Here is a 26362-nt window from a genome sequence, read left to right as displayed (position 1 = left end):
CTCTTTTTGGATCTTTGCTAGATTCTTTAATCTTCTCTGATTGATAATCTGCTGAAGACCACGGTCATCTCTTTTGCTGGTGCATCTTCTCCTGCCACATTTTGTCCTTCTCCTAGACTTTCCATTGATATACTTGGACACAGCACTGTGTGAACAGCCAGCCTCCTTAGCTATGAACTTCTGTGGCTTAACCATCCTATGGAGGGTATCAATGGTCTTCTGGCCAGTTGTAAGTCTGCAGTCTTCCCAATATTGAACCCAACTGAGGCAATTGAACCAAACTGAGGCAATTTAATGACACCTGCGGAAACCTGTACAGGTGCTTTGAGTTTACTAGATTATTAGTGTGTAACACTCATTTTAAAACATTTATGGCCTGCAGAATTTGGTCTTATTTCTTCACAGTTCTCAAATTTTTTTAATTCCTGATTTTGTGGGTTTCTTTAGCTGGAAGCCCAAAATTATGTTAAAATAACTAAATAAATACTTGAAAATGTTTAAATTGTTTGCCCTGAATCTATAATCTATGAAAGTTGAACTTTTTGAATGGAATTATTGAGATAAACTTTTCCATGATATTCTAATTTTTTGGGAAAGGGGTATGTAGGTATCTCAATCGTTGGAAGTGCTATAACAAGTACAATACACTAAAGTGATTGACAATTCAATGGAGAAGGTCAGTCTGAACACATCATCCCGTTGGCACAGGACTGAAAAAAAAAAAACTAAGATTACAAGGCAGCAATAAAAAACATTTCAGCTTTATTGTTCTTTGTAATTGTAACATCAATAAACAACATCACTGTCGTGTAAGTGCTGGTTTCTGTTGTACTGTTGTATGGAAGCTCAGAAGACAGGTCTTAACACAAGAAAGTATCCCGTAGTTGTTGAACAAACAGCTGAATCAGCCATTGAAATAAGTGATTCGGAAATGAAATTGTCTGCAAATTATCAACATCCTAAAAAAAAAAATACAAAATTAAAAAAAACGTGTCACAGGACTGTCTTTGTGTACTTTATGTAAATCTATTATTTAACCAAAATCTAATATTCAAAATTGCTTTAATGGACAAACTAATCCAAGTACAAGAGTGGGTGTGTTCTGGGGGCGCAGCCAGGGCCTCACCACTTCAACGCTGCAAATTAAAAATTGTCCAACATATCAGTCACAGGCTTTTACAATAATCATCACTTCTCTCACCCTCTTCGCACCACTGGGAGTGGTTTTAAGGGGTGCCTTGAGTGTGAACACAACCAGGGCAGCAGTGTAGTGAGTCATGAATGAAGTGATCACACTCCACACAAAACATACTGTGACAGAACGGACAGGTGAACATCTAGAAACAGATGGAGAATACAGCAGTAAGTTGAAAATAATGTTGAAGAAGTTTGACATCATACATTTATAGAGCTTGATGAGAAATGTATGCTATTTATGCAGTGAAAAGGCATTTGTCCTCTTATGAGTTAGCTGGAGTATTTTTATTTTATCAGACCAACATGTTTCAGATCAAACTAATTTTAATGTAAGACAAATATAACCAGAGTACTGTAAATGCAATAGAAGTTTCGAAACTGTTTATTATGGGAAGAAAAAAAAGAGATCCAAACTTAACCTAATGTAACCAATTGCTAGTTATTGCAAACACTTGATTGCAGTAATGGCCACCAAGCAGTTCAATTTATTAGGTTTAGAATAAAACTGAGCCTGCTGTTTTCTCATAGCAGGGTTATAAACAAGGCACAAAATTGTTGGTACCCTGTTATTAAAGAATGAAAACCCCACAATAATCAGTGAAATAACTTGAAACTGATCAGACCAGAATTTGCTGAAATGCCACTATGCTTCTGAGACAATTTTCTTGTGATGATTGTTGGGTTTTCTTTCTTCAACCATTTTGCCTGTGTCATACAGTATATACAAAGAAAAGAACACTGTACCTACTGTGAAATAAACATCAGGCTCAGTTATGTTCTAGAGCTGCTTTGCCCAATCCAGCACACAGCATCTTGAACCTGTGCTGGGTGCAAAGAAATCTCAAGTCTATCAAGGCATTCTGGAGCTAAATGTGCTGCCCAGTTTCAGAAAGCTTGGTCGCCGTTCTTCCAACAAGATAGACACAAACACGGCTCACAAAAAAATAAGAATGGCTAAGAATAAAACATTAGGCTACTCTGAAGAGTCTCTATTTAAAAAACGAGTGAACATCTGTGAAAGAAGCAGAACCAGTCTGGAGAAGGCACCCTTCAAACCTGAAAAAGTTGGAGCACTTGGCTTATGAATAGTGGGCCAAAAAGTCCGACTAAGTTACAGAAAGTTTGACGCAAAAGGTTGTGCAATAAAATACTAAAAAAATCAGAAATCATGAGGTCAAAGGAACTGCCTGAAGAGCTCAGAGACAGAATTGTGGCAAGGCACAGATTTGGCTTCTGCTGCACTTAAGGTTCCTAAGAGCACAGTGGCCTCCATAATCCTGAAATGGAAGACATTTGGGACGATCAGAACCCTTCCTAAAGCTGACCATCTGGACAAACTGAGCAATTGGAGGAGAAGAGCCATGGTGAGAGACGTAAAGAAGAACCCAAAGGATCATTGTGGCTGAGCTCCAGAGATACAGTCGGGAGATGGGAGAAAGTTCTAGCAAGTCAACCATCACTGCAGCCCTCCACCAGTCGGGGCTTTATGGCAGAGTGGCCCGACGGAAGCCTCTCCTCACTGCAAGACACATGAATGCCTGCATGGAGTTTGCTAAAAAAAAAACACCTGAAGGACTCCAAGATGGTGAGAAGATTCTCTGGTCTGATGAGACCAAGATAGAACTTTTTGGCCTTAATTCCAAGCGGTATGTGTGAAGAAACCAGGCACTGCTCATCACCTGTCCAATACAGTCCCAACAGTGAAGCATGGTGGTGGCAGCATCATGCTGTGCGGGTGTTTTTCAGCTGCAGGGACAGGGAGACTGGTTGCAATCGAAGGAAAGATGAATGCGGCCAAGTACAGGGATATCCTGGATGAAAACATTAACCTGAGTGCTCAGGACCTCAGACTGGGGCTGAAGGTTCACCTTCCAACAAGACAATGACCCTAAGCACAGCTAAAATAACGAAGGAGTGGCTTCAGAACAACTCTGTGACTGTTCTTGAATGGCCCAGCCAGAGCCCTGACTTAAACATCTCTGGAGAGACATGAAAATGGCTGTCCACCATCCAACCTGTCAGAACTGGAGAGGATTTGCAAGGAGGAATGGCAGAGGATCCCCAAATCCAGGTGTGAAAAACTTGTTGCATCATTCCCAAAAAGGCTGTATTAGCTCAAAAGGGTGCTTCTACTAAATACTGAGCAAAGGGTCTGAATACCTACGATTGGCTGGCAACCAGTTCAGGGTGTACCACGCCTCCTGCCCGTTGATAGCTGGGATAGGCTCCAGCACTCCCGCGATCCCAGTGAGGATAAGCGGCTCAGAAAATGGATGGATGGATGGGTCTGAATACCGTGTGATATTTCAGTTTTTCTTTTTTAATAAATCAACAAAAATTTCAACAATTCCATTTTTTTCTGTCAATAAGGGGTGCTGTGTGTACATTAATGAAGAAAAAAATGAACTTATATGATTTTAGCAAATAGCTGCAATATAACAGAGTAAAGATTTAAGGGGGTCTGAACACTTTCCGTACATCCGCAACACTTACCCTTTTATCTTTTAATTCTCCTTGACAAGAATCACAGAACCTGAAACCAACCACAGCAGGATATGAAATTCATTGTAACATTATTGTGCAGTCAAAAAATTCTACATAGATGAAAAAAATAATTACAGTACACTGTACAGACAATGACACTAAATGCATATAAATCTTGCGACACCAACAGGACCTAGAAATGGGAAAAAAAATTTGACTTTGGTGTCTCTTGCAAAAACGACTGTTCTGCGACAAGTTTCCAGTCACTTTTTACACATTTTGTTATGTTACAGCCTTATTCCAAAATGAATTCATTCATTTGTTTTAGGGCTGCACAAATATAGCAGAAATAATAATCACGATTATTTTGATCAATATGGTAATCCCAATTAGGGCCCGACTGATTAATCGGCCACCGGATTTAACCAGCCAATTTTAGCCCTTAAAATAATCGTAGTTGGACAGAATTTTGTCCCCCCAAATATATATATACATACATATATATACATACATATACATATATATAGACATATACATATACATAGACATATACATATATACATATATATACACATACATATATATATATACATATATATACATATATACATACATACATATATATACATATATACATATATACATACATACATATATATACACGTATATATATACACATATATATATATATATATATATATATATATATATATATATATATATATATATACACACACACACACACATATATACACATATATATATATATATATATACACATATATATACATACATATATATATATATATACACATATATATACATACATATATATATACACATATATATATATATATATATATATATATATATATATATATATATATATATATATATGAGCGTCACAGCAAAAGGTCTGAATACTTATGGCTGTGTGATATTTCAGTTTCTCTTTTTGAATCTGCAAAAATTTCAACAATAAATTTTTTTTCTGTCAATATGGGGTGCTGTGTGTACATTAATGATGGGGAAAATTTTACTTAAATGATTTTAGCAAATGGCTGCAATATAACAAAGAGTGAAAAATTTAAGCGGGTCTGAATACATTCCGTACCCACTGTAAATCAACGTTTTTATGATATTCTAATTATATGACCAGAACCTGTAGATGACAAAGTCAATAAGATGGTTTACACTGGAACCCACTGGTACTTGTGGTCAGCATTATTAGGAGATAATGTAACCAGACTGTGAGGGTAGCTTGAGAAGATTTCAGGTACACCTGAAGTGTCCAGAAGGGTGCAGAAGTCAGAAATTGCCAATACTCTATACTATGGAGAATGATTTCCAGTTTCCAAGCCTCTTTGGTGGAGCTTGAGGACAACATGCACACCATTCTCAGAGGGTAAAAAACATTGTGAATTTGACATATTAATTTTAGCACTAACCTTTAGTGACTTACCTTTTGTCAGGGGCGTTTCCTATCGGTGTTTCAATGAAGACATGTAGGGGAAAGAGGTGGTGAAAGGATCTGGCGAGGTGTGGTGCCGACACAAGAGTCAAACCTTTATGAAAATATAACACAAGGCGTGAAAATACTGTGCATTTTTAAGCTTAGACATAGTTAAAGCAATACATACAAGACAGTGGAATCACCGAGTTGAACACCCTAAAGACGGTGCAATTTGGCGTTTTACCCAGTTGCAAGTCAATCATCGTACGTGGCATAAGAATTTAGCTCAGTGACCATCTAAAAATTTGCTCCACATTTGACTTTTTCTGATTAACACCACAAAACTATTGGTGAGGGCAAAGAGGAAAGCTGCAATGATAACCAAAGGCAACAGCATGTGTCCTAATGGTGCCCGCAATTCGACGTACAACAAGCCTTTATTAGATTATAGCAATGCCTAAACCATGTTTTGAAATTAGAACACCTTGGAAGTTAAACTAGCATGAAACGGATTGGGTTCGACTTTGGACGTTCCACCGTAACTTTTTTAATACTGCAGAAATAGCCTCAGCATTAACATTACCATTGTTATTGTATCATCTGTGTACAATTTAAACTCAAAACTTGGTTATACACCTCCAGCCAGACATACCACAGACTTTACATTCCACTGGAAGCTCCATGTACTTAGCATGACACTGCGGACATAAGTATCCTCCCAGAGAGAGAACTGGATCATTGCTGCCATCTAATAGACTGAGATGAACAATGGAAATTAGAAGATTTTCAGTTCTTGTGAAAAGGTTACACATACAGGTACAATAATATTAACGACAACTTTTGACATTTGCAGCCATTCACTCATTAGCTAGGTCCCCATTAAGAGCCCCCATCCTTCAGAGGCAGCGTTTGAAGACTGAAAACGTCATAATGCAGTGCAAAGGCTGTCCAAATTTTCAAATGCATCCTTCACGGCCTCCCATGGCTGAAGATTATTTTGGTGCCACAGCTCTGTCCTGAAAAATATTTCAATATGGCATCGTGACTGGACCCTCCCTTTTGAAAAGGATTGATGCAGTTTTAAGAGGTACCTCCAAAGGTTTCGACTCGATTGACCAAGTAGGAAGGGTCCCCTGAAAGGTGCAGACCCTGAATTGGGACACAGCTATATATTTCATGAGCAATAAACTGTTTTTGATGCACTCTTGAGTGCTCTTGTTTCAAATAGTTTACTTACGCGATGCTGAAAGAAGGTTTGGCGTTCTGGTCAGTCAGAGAGCTAAAAGTATGCTGGGGAAACCCTGATTGTAGAAAGAATTTTTAAAAAAAAATTTGAATTAAACAAAATATTCAGTTCATCAAGAGAAGAAAAAAAATATAAATGCGATTAAGGGGATAAGATTTGGAATAGCACACATCCATCTACATATAGTCAGGTCCATAAATATTGGGACATTGACACAGTTATCTTTTTGGCTCTAAACCGAGAATATGAACAGATATTGCCCAAAACACTTCAGAATTCATCCTGCTGCTTTTGTCAGTGGTCATATCATAAATAAATACAAAGGAACCAGTTCCATTAGCAGCCTTACATGCCCACGCTATGTAGTTCCCCTAGGCGAGATAATTTTTTGCCCTCTTCCATCAGTGATTTACATACGCTTAAAAAAAAAAAAAAGAAGTCGAATAGCATTGTTTTAACAACTGTCTTTAAATTATTTGATAGCATGTCACACACTTGGAAATAAAATGTATTCTTAATTTCATTACTGTATTCCTACTGCCAAACAAATCACATAATTGACTCACTGTGGCAACCCCTGGTGGTACAAACTGAAAGTTGAAACAACTCTACATCTCTTGCTCTCGTTTTCATTTCTGTTTTTTGCTTCTTTTTTTTATCCCTGTGGTCAGCACAGTTGAGCTCGTTTTGAAATGTTTACAAAGTTCTCTCGGGTCACTTCAATAAATTTTCTCCTCTCCCCACAGACAGCAGCAGGTACCAATCAGCCACAGGAGGGGGTGGGAGGAACTGGACTTACTTGGTATTATTATTTGAAGTAATATTAATTGGGTATTGCTTTATATTTAGTGCATCAGGTGCATTGGTATTAGCACTTTATTTAGATTTAGATTAAGAGGGGAAAAAAATAAGAAATATGCGATTGTAAATAACCAAGTTTTAAGTAGTAACAAACAACACACATTTGTAATTACTGTAACATCAAGCACCAGTTTTAAGATTAACTTACAGCACATACCATTTAAACTTAAGTGTAACTAACATCACAAATGACTAAATATACTGCAGCCAACAATACTAGGGAAGCAACTCAGAGACTCAATAGTTAATGCAATGCAAGTAAAGCACTGTGTGTTGATATGTTCATATACAGGTTGTTGCGGGCCGAAGTCCGATAGCTTTCACGTCATATGTAAACCACTCTGAAGTTCCAAAAAAAAGGTGTGGCAAGGAACAGGCTAACCACTCTTCCACCACGATGTTTAACCAGGGATTTGGGGCCAATGAGGAAATATTAAAAGTATAAACACTTTTAAGACAAGCCTCATTGGTAGAAACTTCAATTATTGTTAACCCTTCATGACAGACTTCAAATCTGCTTTTGAGATTGACAAGTTGATCACGATCAATGATTAGTCAGCCCTGCTTTAGACTTTCAATATTCACACACGGTCAATGTTTCGCTTCAGTAACTGTCCACCTATAGCCATATATAAAAGAAGAGACTTGTTTATTGTAAACGATACTGAGACGTACAAATTGTCGTCAATCCTAATCATTGATTCCTTAGCTGGAACTACATATTTTCATTTGCAACAAGGAGATACGTGATGATAAAAGTAAAAATCAGCATACTGACCCATACGTATTAAAGAGCATTCAGATGAGGAGCTGGCAGGGGGAGGTTTCACATGCAGCGTCAGCAACAGCTCTTTGAAATGGCTCTCATCCAGGATGACATGGTACGATCCACCAGTCTCCCTGGTCAACACGGTACACACCCGAACCTCCGCCGACAGACCGATTACAGACACTCGCACCTTCAATGACTTCATGGTCTGACAATTGCAAGAAACAGCAGTTAAAACACATCCATAATAAGAAAAAAAGTGTTTATGGTATAGAACAGCGATTCTCAAAACGTGGTACAAATACCGTAATTTCTCCTGTATAATGGGCATTGTTTCCCCCCCAAAAAATGTCAAAAATCAATGGTGCGCATTATACATACGTATAGGGGTAAATGAAAAAAAACTTCCCCATTTTCTAAATGTATACCGCCATCTAGGTTATGAAAAAGCGGTACACATTCATTTCAATATGCCACCGCCACCTAGAGGTTATGAGAAAGGTGTACACTTTCATTTTAATATGCCAGCACCACCTAGAGGCTATGAAAAAGGTGTGGCCTACACTTTCATTCCAATATGACAGGGGTACGTATGACTGCATATGTACAGTTGTGCTCATAGGTTTAGATACCCTGGCAGAATTTGTAAAATATTGCTTTTTTTTTTTTTTTTTTTTTTTTTTAATTATATAAATACGACTGATGATCGAACAACAACCATCATTAATTTCTTTATGGTCATGTATTGATGATAATGCCTTTCTGAAATGCTTTGACAGTTTAATTTGAATCCCATTAAAATAAAACTAAGTGTGTTTCGCCTGGCCTTTCATGTTTTCTTTAAAGAATTGTACCCATCTTACAAATTCTCCCTGGGTAATCAAACATATGAGCACAACTGTGTGCTTTCTCATTTTCTAAATAAAAGTAGGGCTGTGAATTTCAAAAGAAGAGCATAACTAAAAAGAAAGTATTACGTGTTCAAATGAAGTGCTTAACTTAATAATTATTTGAAAAAAACTAACAAACTACAGATAATAGTTCATGTATTGATCATATGGGTAAGAGCAAAATCCTGCATTGTAAAAATGCATTATACATGCGTAGAATGGTTTTCCAGAATTTTGAGGTCAACTTTGGGGGTGCGTATTATACATGGGTGTGCATTATAAACGAGAAATTGCGGTACCACTAGTGGTACGTGAAACCATCACTGAAATAAAGAAATAAAAAATACCACCTTTAAAACATGAAATACAATCAAATATCAGAGTGACGCTTGTTGCTATGCATACATCCTTTTAAACCTTAACCTTCTGCTGCTACATGAGGAGGAGGCAGCTGCATATGAACACATGAGAATGACGGAAACACCCACAATAGGCAAAGGAGAGAACTTTAAGGAGACAGTCATCGAAAGGTGGAAAGGGGACCCACGCCAGTGGTGGACGTGACAACTATCTGTTTTATTTACTTTATAAAACTTGAAGCAACTATTTATTTAAATTTGCAGTGAACTTTATACAAGATACTGCTGACCCTGGAATCTCCTTGCACTTTTTGTTTTTGAAGGGTTAACAAAAATATTATTATTATTATTATTATTATTATGTAAAAACAACATTTCAATTATATTGAAATTTTGGAAAACTTTATTTTCTATCGAAAACTTTAAGGAGTTATTCATTTGTTCCAAGTTTTCAGTGAACTTTGTAAAACATGCTGGTGTGCCTGGGAGCTCCCTGCACTTTTTGTTACCTATTTTCTAAAAACTAACATGTTGCAAATTTGAAAAGCTGTTTAATTAATGTGCTTAAAGGCATTTAAATTAGGTCAAGTGTTGGAATTTTTATTATTTCAAATTTTGACGCCTATATCTTCCTTTTTACCACAAAACCAATATTGGGTCCAATTATCGGTCTCCTTGTCTTCTAATAATCGGTATCGGCCCTGAAAAAAACTTATTGGTCTATCATTATATTTGATTCCATTTTTACTCAATTGCTTATTGTTGTCTCCTCACGTCCAGTTATAGAGTCACTTTAATTGAATGCAGATGCAAACCCTAACATTCATTTTATAAGCATGTGTTGATTAAGGATATACAGTACATTGTAAGTACAGTAGACCACCTGCTCTAGATCATGTGCCTTTTGATCATTATGATTTTAAATTACATAGTGATGCTACATCTATGAGTATTTTGATCATTATTCTCCTTAACTTTGTAATTCCTGAATCACGATGAAAATATTGTCTTCTTTTTAGTGTGCGGACACAGCTGTGTTCACGAACGACTCAATCAAAGGAACAAATCATTTGAGTCAATGTACTGAATGGAATCACCTCATGAACTGATTCGTTCCTTTTTCTGTTCAGTTGAGCTCAGCCGTGAGGGTGTCACACATGAGAAACCAGACATGCAAACACCAAAGGCATGAAAAAGGTGACCAATAAAAAACATTGTCGGGCAGGTCTGGGGGGGAATCCCCCGGGCCCCCGCAGAGAATTGTTTTGATTTTAACATAAATTAAGCAATCTGTAAGACTCTGAAGAGTACAATAAGGCAAAATAAACAATTTTTCTTCATACAGAAAAACATTTATTTACACCGCTCAAGTACAAGCTGATGTACAAATTTAAGATTAAAATTTGCCTCATTTCTTTGCTTTTTTGTTTTGTTTTGGCCTCCAACTTGAGCCAGGCCCATCTCCACCTGCACCTGATGCCTGCTTCAAGCTGTGCCACATGTACAGCATCCACCTCTTTAAGCACTCTCATTCTGGAAAAGAATTGACTAAAATCATTGTCTGTTTCACTTCATTTTTCACTATTACCAACTTCAAAGGCTAATGCCAAATGCATCCGGCAGGAAAATATGAAGTACAATAGTTTTCGGTTTTCATTGGCCATTTCTGAATTTGAAGCTAGTCCATTCTGTGTTGTGACATAATCCCTAACATCGCTCCGTCGCTAAATACATTTAACATTAACATCCGTGAACGATTTAGATAATTGTAGGCGCGTTTCCCAATTAATACAAGCTCTACTAGCGGATCAACTCTTGTCTCCGATGTTACGTGTGCTTTGCGGTTCCGCTGGGACCACAACCAGGGCCACGACCTGCAGCACCTCAACGCGAAAATACAAAAGACCAGTGCAACAAATACGACACTGGCTGATCTGATGAGCAAAAATGCTGCTTAAACGTAAGAGTAGCAATAGAGGATGTCCGCTCCAGAGGTGGGTAGAAATGTTGTACCGTTAGACCGTTACTAAGAGGACCGTTACTTGGCAATAATGCGACTCAAGTAAAAAGTAGGCCTCCAAAAAAATACTTAGGAGTAAAAAGTACACAGTGAAATAATTAATAAAGTACTGAGTAAATAGCACAAATAATAAAAACAACAATAATAATAAAAATAAAAAATATAAACATTTGCTATTTACTGCACGATGTTTTCTCAAGTTATAAGTGAGCTGAAATATCCACGTTTGGACAGACAGTGCCAGACAAATACTATAATCAAACAAGCAGTTGTTTTTATTTGTCTAAATGTAAACTAGACTTTACATCTAGTCGGCCGATAATTGGCAGTTTATGCTGATTGGCTTTAATGTCATAATTTGCCGATCCGATCAATGACGTCATTGATCAGCTCCGCAAAAGACATTTACTCCGCGTCGCCATCGTGCACAGTATATTTGAATCCAAAAGCTAGTTTATTTTTAGCCTTGTCACGTGTCTTTTGACGTAGTACTCTAAATATTTGACAGCTGATCAAATTTTTTAAAAACAAATTTTTTAAAAACATGTCGGCGGTGTGGGACAGACAACATGTAATGCCCGGATCAGACTACAAGACAAATTTGCTCTTTCGTGATTGAACTACGTCAGACTACTGCAATAAAATCTTGTATTCCGAGACCACCGCATCCAGTTTTTTTACGATCATTGGGCTTTATCTTGTCAACTCATATGCGACCGAATATAGTCGTTACCGCGGCGACGACAACAAGATTGGATCGCGCCGACTATATTATGAGGACAAAATGGGGAAAAACGTGTGTTGGTGGTCAGGAAAGCACGTTCGTTTAAGACTTGCTTGAGGTATATTCACGTACTTTGAATAAGATACGGCTCGCAAGCAGGCAACAAAAACGTTATGTAGCCTAGCAAGCGAGTGGTCGCACGTAAACATCCCACCGTTGTGTCGAATCATGCTCTAAGGTTTCGGTGTGGGTGAAGTAATTTAATGAAAACTAAAGTAATTTAATTACAGTAAGTTAGCACCCATTATTTCTGTCATGTAATGTTGGTTTGACCTGACTGATTAGAATACACGATCTGACTAGAGCAGTGATTTCCAACCTTTATGGAGCCAAGGAACATATTTTACAATTGAAAAATGTAATTACTGTATTTACGTCCTGCCATCTAATAAGACCATTCATTTGTTCTGTCTGTCACGATGCCACACTGGCATAAATAGAGGAACAATGATACATTATTTATTGTAAATAGAATTTTTTGAGCAATTAAGTACACAAGTATGTACAGTAAATGAACAGGTCATTTAAATAGACACATTCCTCCATCTTGTGATCAGATCGGTGATCAGTTATCGTTTTTTTAAACTCGCTGATCGGGGATCGGCCCCAAAAATACTGATAATGTAAAGCCTAATGTAAACAAGCCACCGTTGCCTTGATGGTAACGACGACTTTTCCAAAATGGTGGCCCTTTAGGCACGACGATCAGCCAGACTGGCTTATCTAGTGTTAATACCTATGCCCGGAAAGCCCAATAGAAGATGTTGTGATGAGGTCATGTGACTTTCTTTTGTCGATTGATTGGTGAACTAGACTCAAACGTCACTAGTGCTTAAATTAGATCAGCGCCAATGCAGAAGTCGAAGTTGTAGTCTCGTGCACGAAATAGTTGCTAAATAAGCAATAATTGAGAAATAAAAGTAGCAAGCAACATTTAGATCATTGTAACGGAGTACAACACATCCTATGACGACAGCGCCGGCAACAGCCCTCCCCCCCCCCCTCAGGAACAACTCATCGGATCTGTATAATTTACATAAATGGCCGTTTTGAGTTCAAAACGGCAAATTTCGGCAAAAGTTTACTGATTTGCATGCATGGAAACTCCCCCGCAACGGTGACTGAGCGTGGAAGTCAGCGATGAGGCGGCATGCTTCACAGGTGTCTCTGTCTCACTGTACACAGCACCTACGATGGTCCATCAAAATATGTCTTCACGTGAAACACCGCGGTCTGTGGTACAAAAAAGATTGCGGTCTGCTGCCCTAGAGAACTGCACCAAATCAGCTGATTGGTCGGTCCCACACTGCAAGTCTAAATTCATCCATTGAGCTCGGTGAGGGGTGAAAATAAATGAGCACCAAGGAACAACCTGTGATGCTCGCGACAAGTCTGAATGTATATCACCTGGATCATCTCATAGATGTTGGCTGGGTCACATGTGGTGAGGCTGCTGAGGATGATCAGGATCTCCCGGCTTGTGTGCCCAGGCATGTGTCTTCATTAAACAAATAAAAATTTTAAAAAAGTTATAAATTACATCACAAGAAAATTTCCCTCTTGCACACGCACGCACGCACACACACACACACACACACACACACACACACGCGCGCGCAACCTACTTCAGGGTCTGTAAGGCCAAGTTCAGGGAATTGTACAGAGATGGTTCCCCTAGACACACAGTGTCCACTGCTTTCTTCAGAACTGCAATGTGCTTCTTTGGGTTCCCTGTTGGTTGATCAAAGATATCAATTATAGCAAGTTGGCTATCCATGGACATCAAGATCTGTTTTGCCTTGAGACCTTTGCTATTAATGTTTATGAGCAATAAACACTTTACCCCAAGAATAAGCTAAATATTTGCTTCCCAGACAATGATTTTTCCTTTTAGTTGTGTCAAAAAATATTGAAAATGCCTTTTTTCCCCCCCAGATACCACAGCAATCTCAGAGGAAAGTTAATATAATTACAAATGTTTTGGCTTCTCTTGTTCATTTCTTTTGCATGCATTGGGACAACATAAAGCAGAGAAACAAAGAACAACAGATATTTAACCCACAATTCAAAAAGTGGAATGAGCAAAATTAATGTCACCTTTTCATTGTAACAAATATGTTTTTTGATCTCTAAATTTGACTCAACTTTTGTGTTGCGTGTAGGTTGAGAAAAAAAGGTATCGTTATGTGTATGGTGTGCTGCGTTGGTCATCTCAAGTACACCGCATGCTATAAGAGCAGCAAGCAGACAAAGTTTTACTCCAAGTCTCCCACTGCATTAATATAAAAAAAAGAATATTTTTTTTGTTTGAAATTCATTTTTTTTTTAAATGAAACATTTTATTTTATTATCACTTTAATATCAAATGAACAAATTACACCCAGATTCTGGTGCATGCATACTTGCCATTGTAGAGGGACATGGCAGCCTTACCTGACAGGTCTGTGAGCTTCTCAGCTCTTTTATTCTTTGTAACGATAATTCCCACCTGGAAACAACACAACACACATATTGGTTGGGTGCACAGTATACCGGTACCAGAAAAGTAATGCGGTACCTCGCCGTCAAAAATGAAACAATTTCACATTTTTAAGTATCAGTACTTAAAAAAAAATAAATAAATGAATAAATAAAATAAAATACAGTGACAGTGGTCTGCAACTCTGTGTCGAAAGAAATAGATACTCACCGAAATGACACATACCCTTTTTAAATGATGACTTAAAAGTTACTTTAATACAACCAGAAAGTTTTTTTCTGGTTTGGAAATAACATAGGCATCTCCTAAATGATGAGGGGGGAAAATGTGGGAAAAAAATATTGATCAGCTTCTATATACATTTGAACAAAAAGTGGCATGTCCCCAATTAGTCATACCTTTCTCTAAAAATCAATAGAAACACCTTTATAAGCTATTACAGCAATCAAACACTTCCTACAATTCCTGACTGCTCATTCATCTTTCGCGATGAGCTCCAACTCTTTGAGGTTGGTTCGCAATCACCCTGATCTACAGCCCCCTCCACAGATTCTCAATTGGATTCAAGTCAGGACTCTGGCTGAGCCACTGCAAAACATTGTTTTTGTCCGCTAACCATTTCGTCGTCACTTTTAGAGTGTGCTTTGAGTTGTTGTTGTGCTGAAATGTCCACTGGTATCCAAGGCCAAGTTTCTCTGCTGACTGCCCGATGTTTTTGAGAATCGATGTATTTCTCCTTTTTCATGGTGCCCATTGACTGTGATTCAGTTCCCTGGTCTATTGGCTGCACAGTTGCAGCCTCAATCAAAGTACCAGTACATGAGATTTCAACGTGCCATCATTAAAAACACCTGTGCCAATGGATTAATTCACCTTTGCCAAGTCTGTTTTCAACCCTGTGAGAAAATGGAGGAAGGCATAATAATTGCGGTGTCCCAATATCCCGAACTTTGGGCCAATAGAAAAATAATATACAGAGACTTGCTGAGCCTTAATTACACCTCGAAGCACTCTTCCAGTAACTAGAAAGCTCACGAATGAGTTTAATGCTGAGATGCTGCCGTGAAATTAGTATGGGATATTCCCATTCCCTTTTTTTTTTTTTTTCCCCTGCTGCGTCACCTCCTCCTCTTTAAAATAAGCAAAGTTAGTGCTTTCTTTTCCGGCGAGTTGCTGTCCACTCAGCAGGAAAGCCTTCCGACTTCCTTCTAGGCTGTTACATCACCAATTCCAAATATGGGATGGCCGCACCCCTGTTGCAGTCCTCTTTGCGCTTAGACACGGAGGCCTTCCACCTTTACAATGCCGTCCTTTCATCCATTCCAAAGAAACTCAATTATTCTACCTCCAACAAATAGCACGGCCTCCTTGACCGTTCCATGCCGCCATTACAACCGAATGGAATATTAATGAGGGAGTTCGCACCCAACGACTCTGGTTGACGCACAATGACCTCTTAGCCTCTCTCCCTTTTTTATTTTATTTTTGTTGTAATTTTTGTGTTTTGTTTTGTCCTGTTCGGCTGTTAGGTCAAGCAGAAAGGAAGATCTGTATCCCTTTTATGCCGAAGTTTTACTGTGTCACAGTGGACTTTTTAAGCTGGCACTCTGGTTTCTTTGTATTCTGATGGACATTTATTGAGAATTACAGTCGTTCAGAATAAAGTTTGTAAACGGGAGTGACAGAAAAAACAAAGGAGAGTGAAAATGTAACTAAACAATATAGGAAAAGAAGACAAAGCACTAGCTGGAAACAAGATGAAGAAAGTAAAGCATTATATGACTAGTACAACGAGTAAACATTTGAGTCGAGTGTTGTATGGGTCAGTAGTGCTACACCCTGTGAGGGACGAACAGGAAAATATAGGCCAGGGATAGGAGGGGAAGCATGCACGACAGGGGTCGTGTTCCCAGCTGTGTAACTGAAGTGTGGTGGGAGTGGCTATGTAAATTCTAAACATCTGTAGAACCAGAGTGTGAGGAGAAAAAAAACAAAGAAATTCACATAGTAAGACGTTATTTTTTGCAATTAGTGAGTGGCCCCACCCCCAACGAATAAATCCCAGGGGTGTGTGTCTGGAGACACATGCAAGTGAATTGACAACGTTTCGCATGCACAATAACCGTCAGAAGTGCCCTGTAATTGCTGTGCCTGCATCGCGGGGGCTGAGGACCCCACCCCAACCAATCAAGAGACGGGGTCGGGTCCAGGAGTCCACCCGAGCACAGCCCGGTGGACAGGACACCTCCCACATCGAGGGATCCAGGGTGGCCCCCCCCCCAGGCGCCCCCGAAAACCAGAAACCCGGAGGAGGACGCAGGGAATCAACGCCACCCCCCGAGCCAGAAGAAGAAAGTGGCAAAAACCAATAAAGAAAAACATGCACCAAGACGTGCTCGTGCCCAACGGTAGCGGCGAACAAAAGTGTGTCTTAATTTTGTTAAAATAAGTAACCGGTCGCCTCAGTACAACACTATGAATATTATAATATTGCGCAAGGGAGGTTTTCACGATGTGCAGAAGTCTGACGTGCTCCCTCCCGCTCCGAGCCTCAGACTACACCGCGCGGAACTTCAGTCAAGTCAATTGGGTGAGTGGGAAACAACTAAATAATGTACGTCTATCCGAACATGGAGGCAGCTAACAAGTTAAACGGTGGGTTGCACTCTTGCGCTGATGGCTTTTAGCATTTATTTTAGTCTTCAAACCAACAGCCAAGAGCCGATAACACAAAGAAAAAGCTTAACATTGAGTTGAAACTTCACCAAAGCTCATACTAGCGACTTTGCAACACAATGCATTGGAATAAAATTCACAGAAACATCTCAGAGTATCACAAACTTTGATGTACTTCCCCACAAAGATTCAACAGCCTACTAATAGAGAAACCACCAGCTGAGGGTAGCGATGCACCATTTTTAGTTTTGACACACAGCCCCGTGGAGCCTGACATGCGCTGTTGAGCGGCGCAGAGGCTGGAAGTCGGATGAGCTGAAGCATTTTTACACTCAAGAGACAAAGGTGTACAGTGGGTACGGAAAGTATTAAGGCCCCCTTAAAATTGTCACTCTTTGTTATATCGCAGGCTTGTTCTAAAAGAATTTAAGTTCATTTTTGTCCTCAATGTACACACAGCACCCCATACTGACAGACAAAAAAAACGGAATTGTTGAGATGTTTGCAGATTTACTGAAAAAAAACAAATATCACACAGCCATAAGTATTCCGACCCTTTGCTGTGACACTCATATATTTAACTCGGGTGCTGTCCATCTCTTCTGAACATCCTTGAGATGGTTCTACACCTTCATTGGAGTCCAGCTGTGTTTGATACTGATTGGACTTGATTAGAAAAGCCACACACCTGTCAATATAAGACCTTACAGCTCACAGTGCATGTCAGAGCAAATGAGAATCATGAGGTCAAAGGAACTGCCTGAAGAGCTCAGAGACAGAATTGTGGCAAGGCACAGATCTGGCCAAGGTTACAAAAACATTTCTGCTGCACTTAAGGTTCGTAAGAGCACAGTGGCCTTCATAATCCTTAAATGGTAAGACGCTTGGGACAACCAGAACCCTTCCTCGAGCTGGCCGTCCGGCCAAACTGAGCAATCGGGGGAGAAGAGCCTTGGTGAGAGATGTAAAGAAGAACCCAAAGATCACTGTGGCTGAGCTCCAGAGATGCAGTTGTATAAACAAATAACATTGCTTATAGATTGAATTGAATAATAATTTTGGTTTCTATTTTGTGCAATGTACTTCTATATGTCTTCTCTTGCATGCTTTTTATATTACATATTTATATTTCCTATACCCACAATTGATGCTGAAACGATGCAAATTTCTTCTTATATTACATTTAATAATAACAATAATAATATACTTGGGCAGCAGTGGCCCAATGGTTAAGATCATCGCCTGCCACCATGGGGGACCTAGGTTCAAGACCCCAACTGGACTATCAGCCAACATCCTCACGGCTGTGGTGTCCTTGAGCAAGACACTGACACCCCGAACTGCTGCACTTCAGCTGCCCCCTGCTCCAGTGTGTTCCACTAACAAGCGTGTGTTCACTGTGATGGCTAAACTGCAGAGAACATAATCGTGTGCATGCATACATGTTCATGACAATAAAGGTGGTGATTCTTCTTCTTCTTTTAACCTGCCCACATTCTGAAGTGACGTGTGCAGTGACGTACTAATTAATTTCCGGTTCAGACGCGGCATCCTGTGTGGACATATATTATTGTATATCTCTAAATGTATTAATTGGCCTCTTATTTTGTTGTTCAAAGTTGTTACTTTCCGCAAAAAAATACGGACGTTCTGTAACATTTGACAGCTCTGTCTCTCTCACTATCGTTCAGGCCACCACAGGTGTCACTTTTGGCGTCCGCCACATCCTCTGAGATTTCCCATCGTGCGGAACGTCTTGTATTTCCGAACAATACTTTCCACTGTAGATCACTGGAACTTGAAAACATTTATACATGCCCTTATAGCCCTTTGCCGACTTGTGAGCAGCCACATTGCACAGTCGCAGGTCCTCTGTGAGGTCTTCTGTCTTTTTCATGACTGTACACAAACCAACTGCAGAGAGCTGCTGGCTTTCACCTGTTAAGTTGATTAGTATACCTATTCCCAATCAATCAGGGAAAATAGGATGCTTTAGAATAGCTTGAACTATTTAGAATAGTATGGAACTTTGTATTTTTTTTCATCTTTTCCCATAGACTTTGACAGTTTGCAAAGGATATGAATAAATTTAGACATGCCATTTTTTTGTTCGAATGTAAATAAAGGCTGCAAAACAATTTTTCCCAAAGTGATGCCTCTTATCCATCATCATATTATCTTCTTGGAGATGCCTGTTGCTTTTACCAAACCAGAAAAAACTTCTCTGGTTGAATAAAAGTAACTAAGTCAAAATTTGCCAGGGCTTTGAAAAGGGCTGCACAATTGAATTGTAATCATGATTGCAATTTTGACTGCCACGAACAAGAGCCTCATCCTCAGCGATTTTTTTCATTTAAAATGTGGGGACTGCTGCATATGAAAAGTGCTTCATTTGCAGCAGCGCCCGCAACCTAGTCAGCCAGCCACCAGGGGCGAACATATGCTTAAGGCTTCATTATGCATTATGAATTCATTTTTCATTCATTATTATTATGAATGCATGAACTGTATTTGCTGCCATTAAATTGCAATTCGTGATTGCACTTTGTAATTGCATAATAGTTCAGTGAGCCTTTGGTAAAGTAGAATTGTTTGGGGTACATTTATTTTTTTATTACTACCCATCATCTATTCTTAAAGATTCATTTTGCACTGAAAACTGTTTGTTGAAAAATAGTGCAATAAAAATAAAGATTTTCCTTAACATGAGGAATAATGGTGGTTCATAATCATGATTACAATATTGATCAAAATAGTTGATTATTATTTTGGCCATAGGTGTGAATGACTTCGGGATTGACTGTATGTATGACTGACCAGCAGTAGAAAGATTGCATTATACGACCTACTTTGCCATGCTTTTAATGGAGCTGTCTTTATCATCACTCACCTGGCTGATGGGATTCTGGTCAAAATATTCTTCAATAAAAGCTTCCATCAGCTAAAGCAACAGGAAGGACATTCAGTTAATTGAATAACTGCTAAGTGTGAAGAAAACAACCATTATACTAACCTTTAGAGTTGCAGTGAGGCGGTTTGGTTTTAAGTCTTGATCCTCCATACTTCTAGAACAGTCAATAACCACAAAAAGATGCCGCATCTACAAGACAGGACATACTGCACATTGTGATCTTCAAATGGAACTAGCCGCCACAAAACATTCACCACTGATGAAGCAGTGATGAATTGTTTGCTTAATAATTATGACAGAAGCACTTGAAAATTCACTGAATCGAACTGCGAGGCAGTGTGACAATATTCATTTGAACATTAGAGTCTTAACAGCAACTGGTCCACACACAGACATGGTATTTCAGCTGTTAATTTGCTCTTGATTTCACACAGACCAAAAGATTAGTGTGTTTTTCTTCTTTCTTAGGCTTTTTGATACACTTCTGAAACCAAACCACGTACACTGCGTGACAGTTCAGTCGGGTTCGGCAGCATTACTCGGTGTGCGGCAGCCTTTCGATGCCATGATTGTGAACGTGACAAGTCGCCGTGGTTAAATCATCGCCTACATCTGTCGGCCAATGAGATGAGTGACGTCACGGCCCTCCTCGGCCTGCGTTTTAGAACCAGGTCCGAGGAGGTTCTGAGGAACGGTGCCATTGTCACCGCCCGGTTTCGAAAAAGTGGAATGGAAAAGCGACCACACGGCGGAACCAGGCTGGTTGGGGTAGAACCAGTCCATTGGAAAAGGGGCATACGTGAACACAAAAGTTAAAATAATCTCTCGGATTGTATTTCATTGAAATATAGACAAAAATAAAAAATAAAAGGTTGAACTCACCATTCCAAGCCTTATTTGGCCACAGCTTTTTATTATCCTGTGAAGAAACAAATTACGTGCAATTTAATTACCAGTTCAATCTTAATATTTCAAAATTGTCAGCTGTCTTTTTTAGCATGAAATTATTGGAAGATTAATTTCTATTTGAGCAGCTTAGTGTGCAGTGGTTAGCACGTCGGTGTCGCAGTTAAGAGGTTCTCGCATGGGCCTTACTGTGTGGACTTTGCATGTTTTCCCAGTCTTTAAGTGGGTTTTCTCAAGGTACTATGGCTTCCTCAGTCATTCCAAAAAGATACATGGTATCTAAATTGTCCATAGGTGTGAATGTGAGTGTGAATAGTTGTATATACATATACATATATACATCTGGAAAGTATTCACAGCATTTCACTATTCTTTTATGTTTTCAGAGCAGCAAAAAAATATTTAAGAAAGGGTTAGTATTCACATCCTTTGCGCAATACTTTGTTAATATACATTTGGCAGCAATTACAGCCTAATGTCACTTTGAATATGATGCCAAACGCTTGGAAAAACTTATCTTAAGCGCTATCAGGTTTGATAGGGAGCATCATTGCAGTCATATTCAGATCTCTCCAGCTACAATTAAATTTTAATTTAAACAGACCCGCAGGAGTCTAGCCTCTTACTTCACACACACGGCACATTTCTAATACTCACACTGTAAATACTCCACACATTGGACACACTCATATTGCATTCAGGGTCCCCTGGGTGACTGGCATCAGGTATGATGGGGTGGGCACCGGGGCAAGTGCTGGCACATCTGTGCTGGTTTCCGGTCTGGGCGCCCTCTCCCCCACTGCTCTGTCGGTTCTCCAGTTTTAATGCATCATACACCCGTGGGGGGAGGGCAGGGTTGGGCTGGCGAGGACACTAGGCCAGGTATCCCGGCACTCCGGCCTGCTCTCTGACCCGCCATGCCTTGCTCCCGCAGATTTTTAATGCACTACATACATTCACACATCCTTTGGGGCGCTGGTTGGCCTGGATGGATGTGACGGTTGCGGGTCAGCATTGCCCTGTGACTGTCTCGCCTCACCCCCAAACACCACACCAGGGAGGAGGTCCAGGAGGCATCCTAATCAGATGTCCGAGCCATCTCACCTGGCTCATGTCAATGCGGAGAATCAGTGGCTTGACTTCCAGATGACCGAGCTTCTCTCCCTTTCTTCTAAGGGATAGCCCGCCAGACTCCCTGCGGAGAAAACTCATTTCAGCCGCTTTTATCTGCAATCTCGTTCTTTAGGTAACAACCGATCGACCTGTAAATCGAGAGCTTCATCCTTTGGCTCAGCTCCTTCTTCACCACCACAGACAGATACAGAGTCCACATCACTGCAGACGCTGCAACGATCCGGCTGTCCATCTCCAGCTCCATTCATACTTGAACTTCTCCACTTGGGGTAGGAACTAATTCCTGACCTGGAGAGGGCACTCCACCGTTTCCCAACTGAGTACCATGGTCTCACATTTGGAGGAGTTGATTCTCATCCGAACCGCTTCACACTCAGCAACAAATCGCTTCAGCGATAGTTTGAGATCGCGGCTTGATGAAGCCATCAGAACCACATTATCTGCAAAAAACAGAGACGCAATGCTGAGGTCATCGAACCTGACTCCTTCCACACCTTGGCTGCGCCTACAAATTCTGTTCATAAAAGTTATGAACAGAATCAGTGAGAAAGGGCAGCCTTGGCAAAGTCCAACCCTCACTGGAAACAAATCCGACTTATTGCAGGAAATGCGGACCAAACACTGACACCGGTGGTATAGGGACCGAACAGCCTGTATCAGGGGGTCTGGTATCCCATACTCTTGGCGCACCCTGCAGAGGACTTCCCAAGTCCACAAGGCACATGTAGACAGGTTGGGCAATCTTCCATGCACCCTCGAGGACACTGCTGAGGGTGTAGTGCCGGTCCCATTGTTCTACTGCTCCTCCTGAATCTGAGATTCAACTTCCAGACGGACCCTCCTCTACAGCACCCCCAAATAGACCTTACCATGGAGGCTGAGGAGTGTGATCCCCCTATAGTTGGAACACACCCTCTGGTCCCCCTTCTTAAAAAGGGGGACCAACACCCCGGTCTGCTAATCCAGAGGCATTGTTCCCTATGTCCACACAATGTTGCAGAGGCGTGTTAACCAAGACAGCCCCAACACATCCAGAGCCTTTAGGAACTCGGGGCAGATCTCATTCACCCCCGGGGCCTTACCACAGAGCAGCTTTTTTTCCCTGTTCGGCTGTTAGGTCAAGCACAACAGAAGATCTGTATCCCTTTTATGCCAGAACAGTTTTACTGCGTCACAGTGGAGTTTTTAAGTTTCCGCTGTGGTTTCTTTGAAAAAGAAACAAACAAAAGACAAAGCACTAATTGTAAACAGGATGAGAAAAGTAAGTCATTACATATCTACAACAATGAAACATTAAATGAGTGTTGCATGGGGCTGTAGTGCTACACCCTGTGAGGAAAGGACAGGACAAGCTAGAACAGGACAAGGACAGGAGAAGAAGCATGCAGGACAAGGCTCGTGAACCCAGCTGTACAACTGAAGTGGGGTGTGCCTCTTTCATTCTGAATCTCTCCTTGCATGCTTGCATGTGTATGATTGGATTTTATGGGGTGTGCAAGATAAAGTATCCATCAGTATGTGAAAGTTTACAGTGGTTTACAAGGGGACTGCAACATGCTGAGAACAGTATCTAATACTTCAACTCTCTCATCTAGCTAAATGAGGAAACCAAAATACAGTCAACAAATACAGCCCATATGAATAGCTTAACCTACAGGTGTCAAAATCAAGCCCGGGGGCCAGATTCGGTCTGACACATTATTTTATGTGGCCCGCGAAATCAATCGACTGTGCATCAACTTCATGTTTCCTGCGAAAATATCAAAATCACTTTTAATAACCTTGAGATATTGCAAGCATTTTTGGTTACCATACCACATTTGAAATACTAAAAAAAAATGTCTGACTCCTGATTTCAAAACTATCCATCAATGTGTTTTGTTTGTAATAAGGCTGAGGAAAAGAATTTCGACTAACTCGGTTAAGTTGCTCACAAAAATTGGTCGATTCGAAATTTTTGCGTCAAAACTCCGCCGGAACCATGTTTGCGTGAGTCAAGAGTCTATGTTTTCCACACAGACATTACGCAGACGCAAGCAACATTATGAGCTCTCCAACATGGCAGCCATGAGGTTACAGTCGCTCCTACCGCGCGCTGCCGTATTTAAAGGTGCATTTGAAAACATCCTCCGAGCGCACTCTACAACACTCCGCGCCATTCGCAAGCTCACAGCATTGTTGGAATGTCAGAGTATCTGAAAGCACCGGTCGTCTTCATATATAATAGGGCTGTAATGATACACCAAGGTCACGATTTTATACGCATCACGATTTCTGACCCATTGTTTGATACATGATTCTATGTTTTAAAACCAGTCAGTATCTGGTGTGACCACCATTTGCCTCACGCAATGCAACACATCTGCTTCGCATAGAGCTGATCAGGTTGTTGATTGTGGCCTGTGGAATGTCGACTCCTCTTCAATGGCTGTGCGAAGGTGCTGGGTATTGGCAGCAACTGGAACACGGTCGTATACGCCAATCCAGAGCATCCCAAACATGCTCAACGGGTGACATGTCCGGGGACTATGTGCTGGCCTTGCAAGAACTGGGATGTTTTCAGCTTCCAGGAATTGTGTACAGATCCTTGGAACATGGGGCCGTGCATTATCATGCTGCAAAATGAGGTGATGGTCGTGGACGAATGGCACAACAATGGGCCTCAGGACCTCGTCACGGTATCACTGTGCATTCAAAATGCCATCAATAAAAAGCACCTGTGTTCATTGCCCATAACATAAATGCAATAATCATGCCGTCTAATCAGCATCTTGATATGCCACACCTATGAGGTGGGATGGATTATCTCGACAAAGGAGAAACGCTCACTTTCACAGTTTTAGACATTTGTGAACAATAAATGGCATTTTGTGAATGTAGAAAAAGTTTTAAATCTTGGAGTCCAGCTCACAAAAAATGGGAGCAAAACCAAAAGTGTTGCATTTATATTTTTGTTTAGTGTATTTTATTTAACCTTTATTTAACCAGGTAAAAGACAAGTTGAGACAGAAGATCTCTTTTGCAAAGGTGACCTGGCCAAGAAGGCAGCACATTAAGTCCAAGTCAATCACATACAAGATTCTCAAAAATAATTTTTTGTTTGTTTATTTTTCATTTCATCCATTGAGGTGTACAAATTCTAGGTCACAATGATGGAACAAGTTTGAAAATTATTTTTCTTGGTCTAAATTCATTTACATCACAAAATCACTGGCCTTTGAACAGGGGTGTGTAGACTTGTTATATCCACGACAGCCTTGTTCCAGTTATTGTAATTTCTCTGTTGAGCCTATTGTGTTGTTTAACAAGTGGAAACAAAATAGTATAAGATCATTTCTTGGACCTGAATGTCCCTTAAATTGCTATTTTATAAAGATTTCATTCATTGTCATTTTATAAAGAGTTTATGTGTTATGTTGTAGATTAAGTGATATTGTTCAACAATATCTGAATTGGCACATTCATAATAATTTTGTTATTTTTATTTTACGTTTATGCTCTGATTTCAAAAATAGATCAGGTTATTCACCAGTTACTCAATATTTGAGTAGTTTTTCCCCTGAGTATATTCTTACTCGAGTAATTACTTGGAGGACTACTTCATATTTTAACTTGAGTCATATTCGAAAGTAGCAGTACTCCTACTTGAGTACAATTTTTGGCTACCGTATTTTCACGACCATAAGGCGCACTTAAAGGTCTTAAATTTTCTCCAAAATGGACGGGCGCCTTATAATGCGGTGCGCCTTATTTGTGCACAGAGTTCCAAAATCTGTAAATGTTGTGTGACTTTGAGGAGCACTTCGCTTGACTGACTGGGATAATTTCCTGACGACACGCTGCTTATATAGAGGAAAGGCAGACGTGACTGAGGACGGCATGTTGACGTTAAAGGGGGAAGGGTGCGCGTGAAAGAGGATGCTAAAGGCACGCCCCCAGTAGGTATATAGTGCCGGCATGTGCATTGTGCAAAACAACATCGGTTTGGCTAAGGACCCCCGAAAATGGCACCTACGAAGAGACACGATTACGAAGCACAGTTTAAACAGCATACGCTCGTATGTTTTAGCCTGCATGCATGCTCCCGTGCGTTTTAAGCTAGCATATGTTTTACCATGCCTGCGCCCAATAATACGGTGCGCCTTATGTATGTGTTAAATACAGAAACAGACCCTGTAACTGAGACTGCGCCT

The 26362-nt window shown here is 40.1% G+C and overlaps 1 protein-coding gene across 6 annotated transcripts in view; it reads right to left on the bottom strand.

Annotated features, from left to right (window-relative positions):
* Positions 1-745: 745 nt before the first annotated feature.
* Positions 746-26362, bottom strand: part of gtf2h2 (general transcription factor IIH, polypeptide 2) — a 38331-nt gene continuing 12714 nt past the window's right edge. For 3 of the 6 annotated variants that reach the window (XM_061765065.1, XM_061765066.1, XM_061765067.1), the window contains 12 exons: positions 21012-21048; positions 20232-20318; positions 20109-20159; positions 14497-14551; positions 13689-13794; positions 13471-13561; positions 8020-8218; positions 6372-6435; positions 5787-5890; positions 5144-5246; positions 3691-3730; positions 746-1337 (listed from right to left, as the gene is read on the bottom strand). In XM_061765065.1, the coding sequence (XP_061621049.1) occupies positions 1227-1337; positions 3691-3730; positions 5144-5246; positions 5787-5890; positions 6372-6435; positions 8020-8218; positions 13471-13561; positions 13689-13794; positions 14497-14551; positions 20109-20159; positions 20232-20318; positions 21012-21048 (1048 nt within the window). In that variant the 3' untranslated portion in view covers positions 746-1226. Of the gene's footprint in view, positions 1338-3690; positions 3731-5143; positions 5247-5786; positions 5891-6371; positions 6436-8019; positions 8219-13470; positions 13562-13688; positions 13795-14496; positions 14552-20108; positions 20160-20231; positions 20319-21011; positions 21049-21692; positions 22547-26362 lie in introns of those variants that run through there. The other 3 variants (XM_061765069.1, XM_061765068.1, XM_061765070.1) reach the window with 3 other exon arrangements.

The sequence above is a fragment of the Phyllopteryx taeniolatus genome, unplaced genomic scaffold (genome assembly GCF_024500385.1).
Source record: "Phyllopteryx taeniolatus isolate TA_2022b unplaced genomic scaffold, UOR_Ptae_1.2 contig_25, whole genome shotgun sequence".
Lineage (NCBI taxonomy): Eukaryota > Metazoa > Chordata > Actinopteri > Syngnathiformes > Syngnathidae > Phyllopteryx > Phyllopteryx taeniolatus.
The sequence above is the reverse complement of the archived record's forward strand: the minus strand, read 5'-3'. Positions and strand labels throughout refer to the sequence as shown.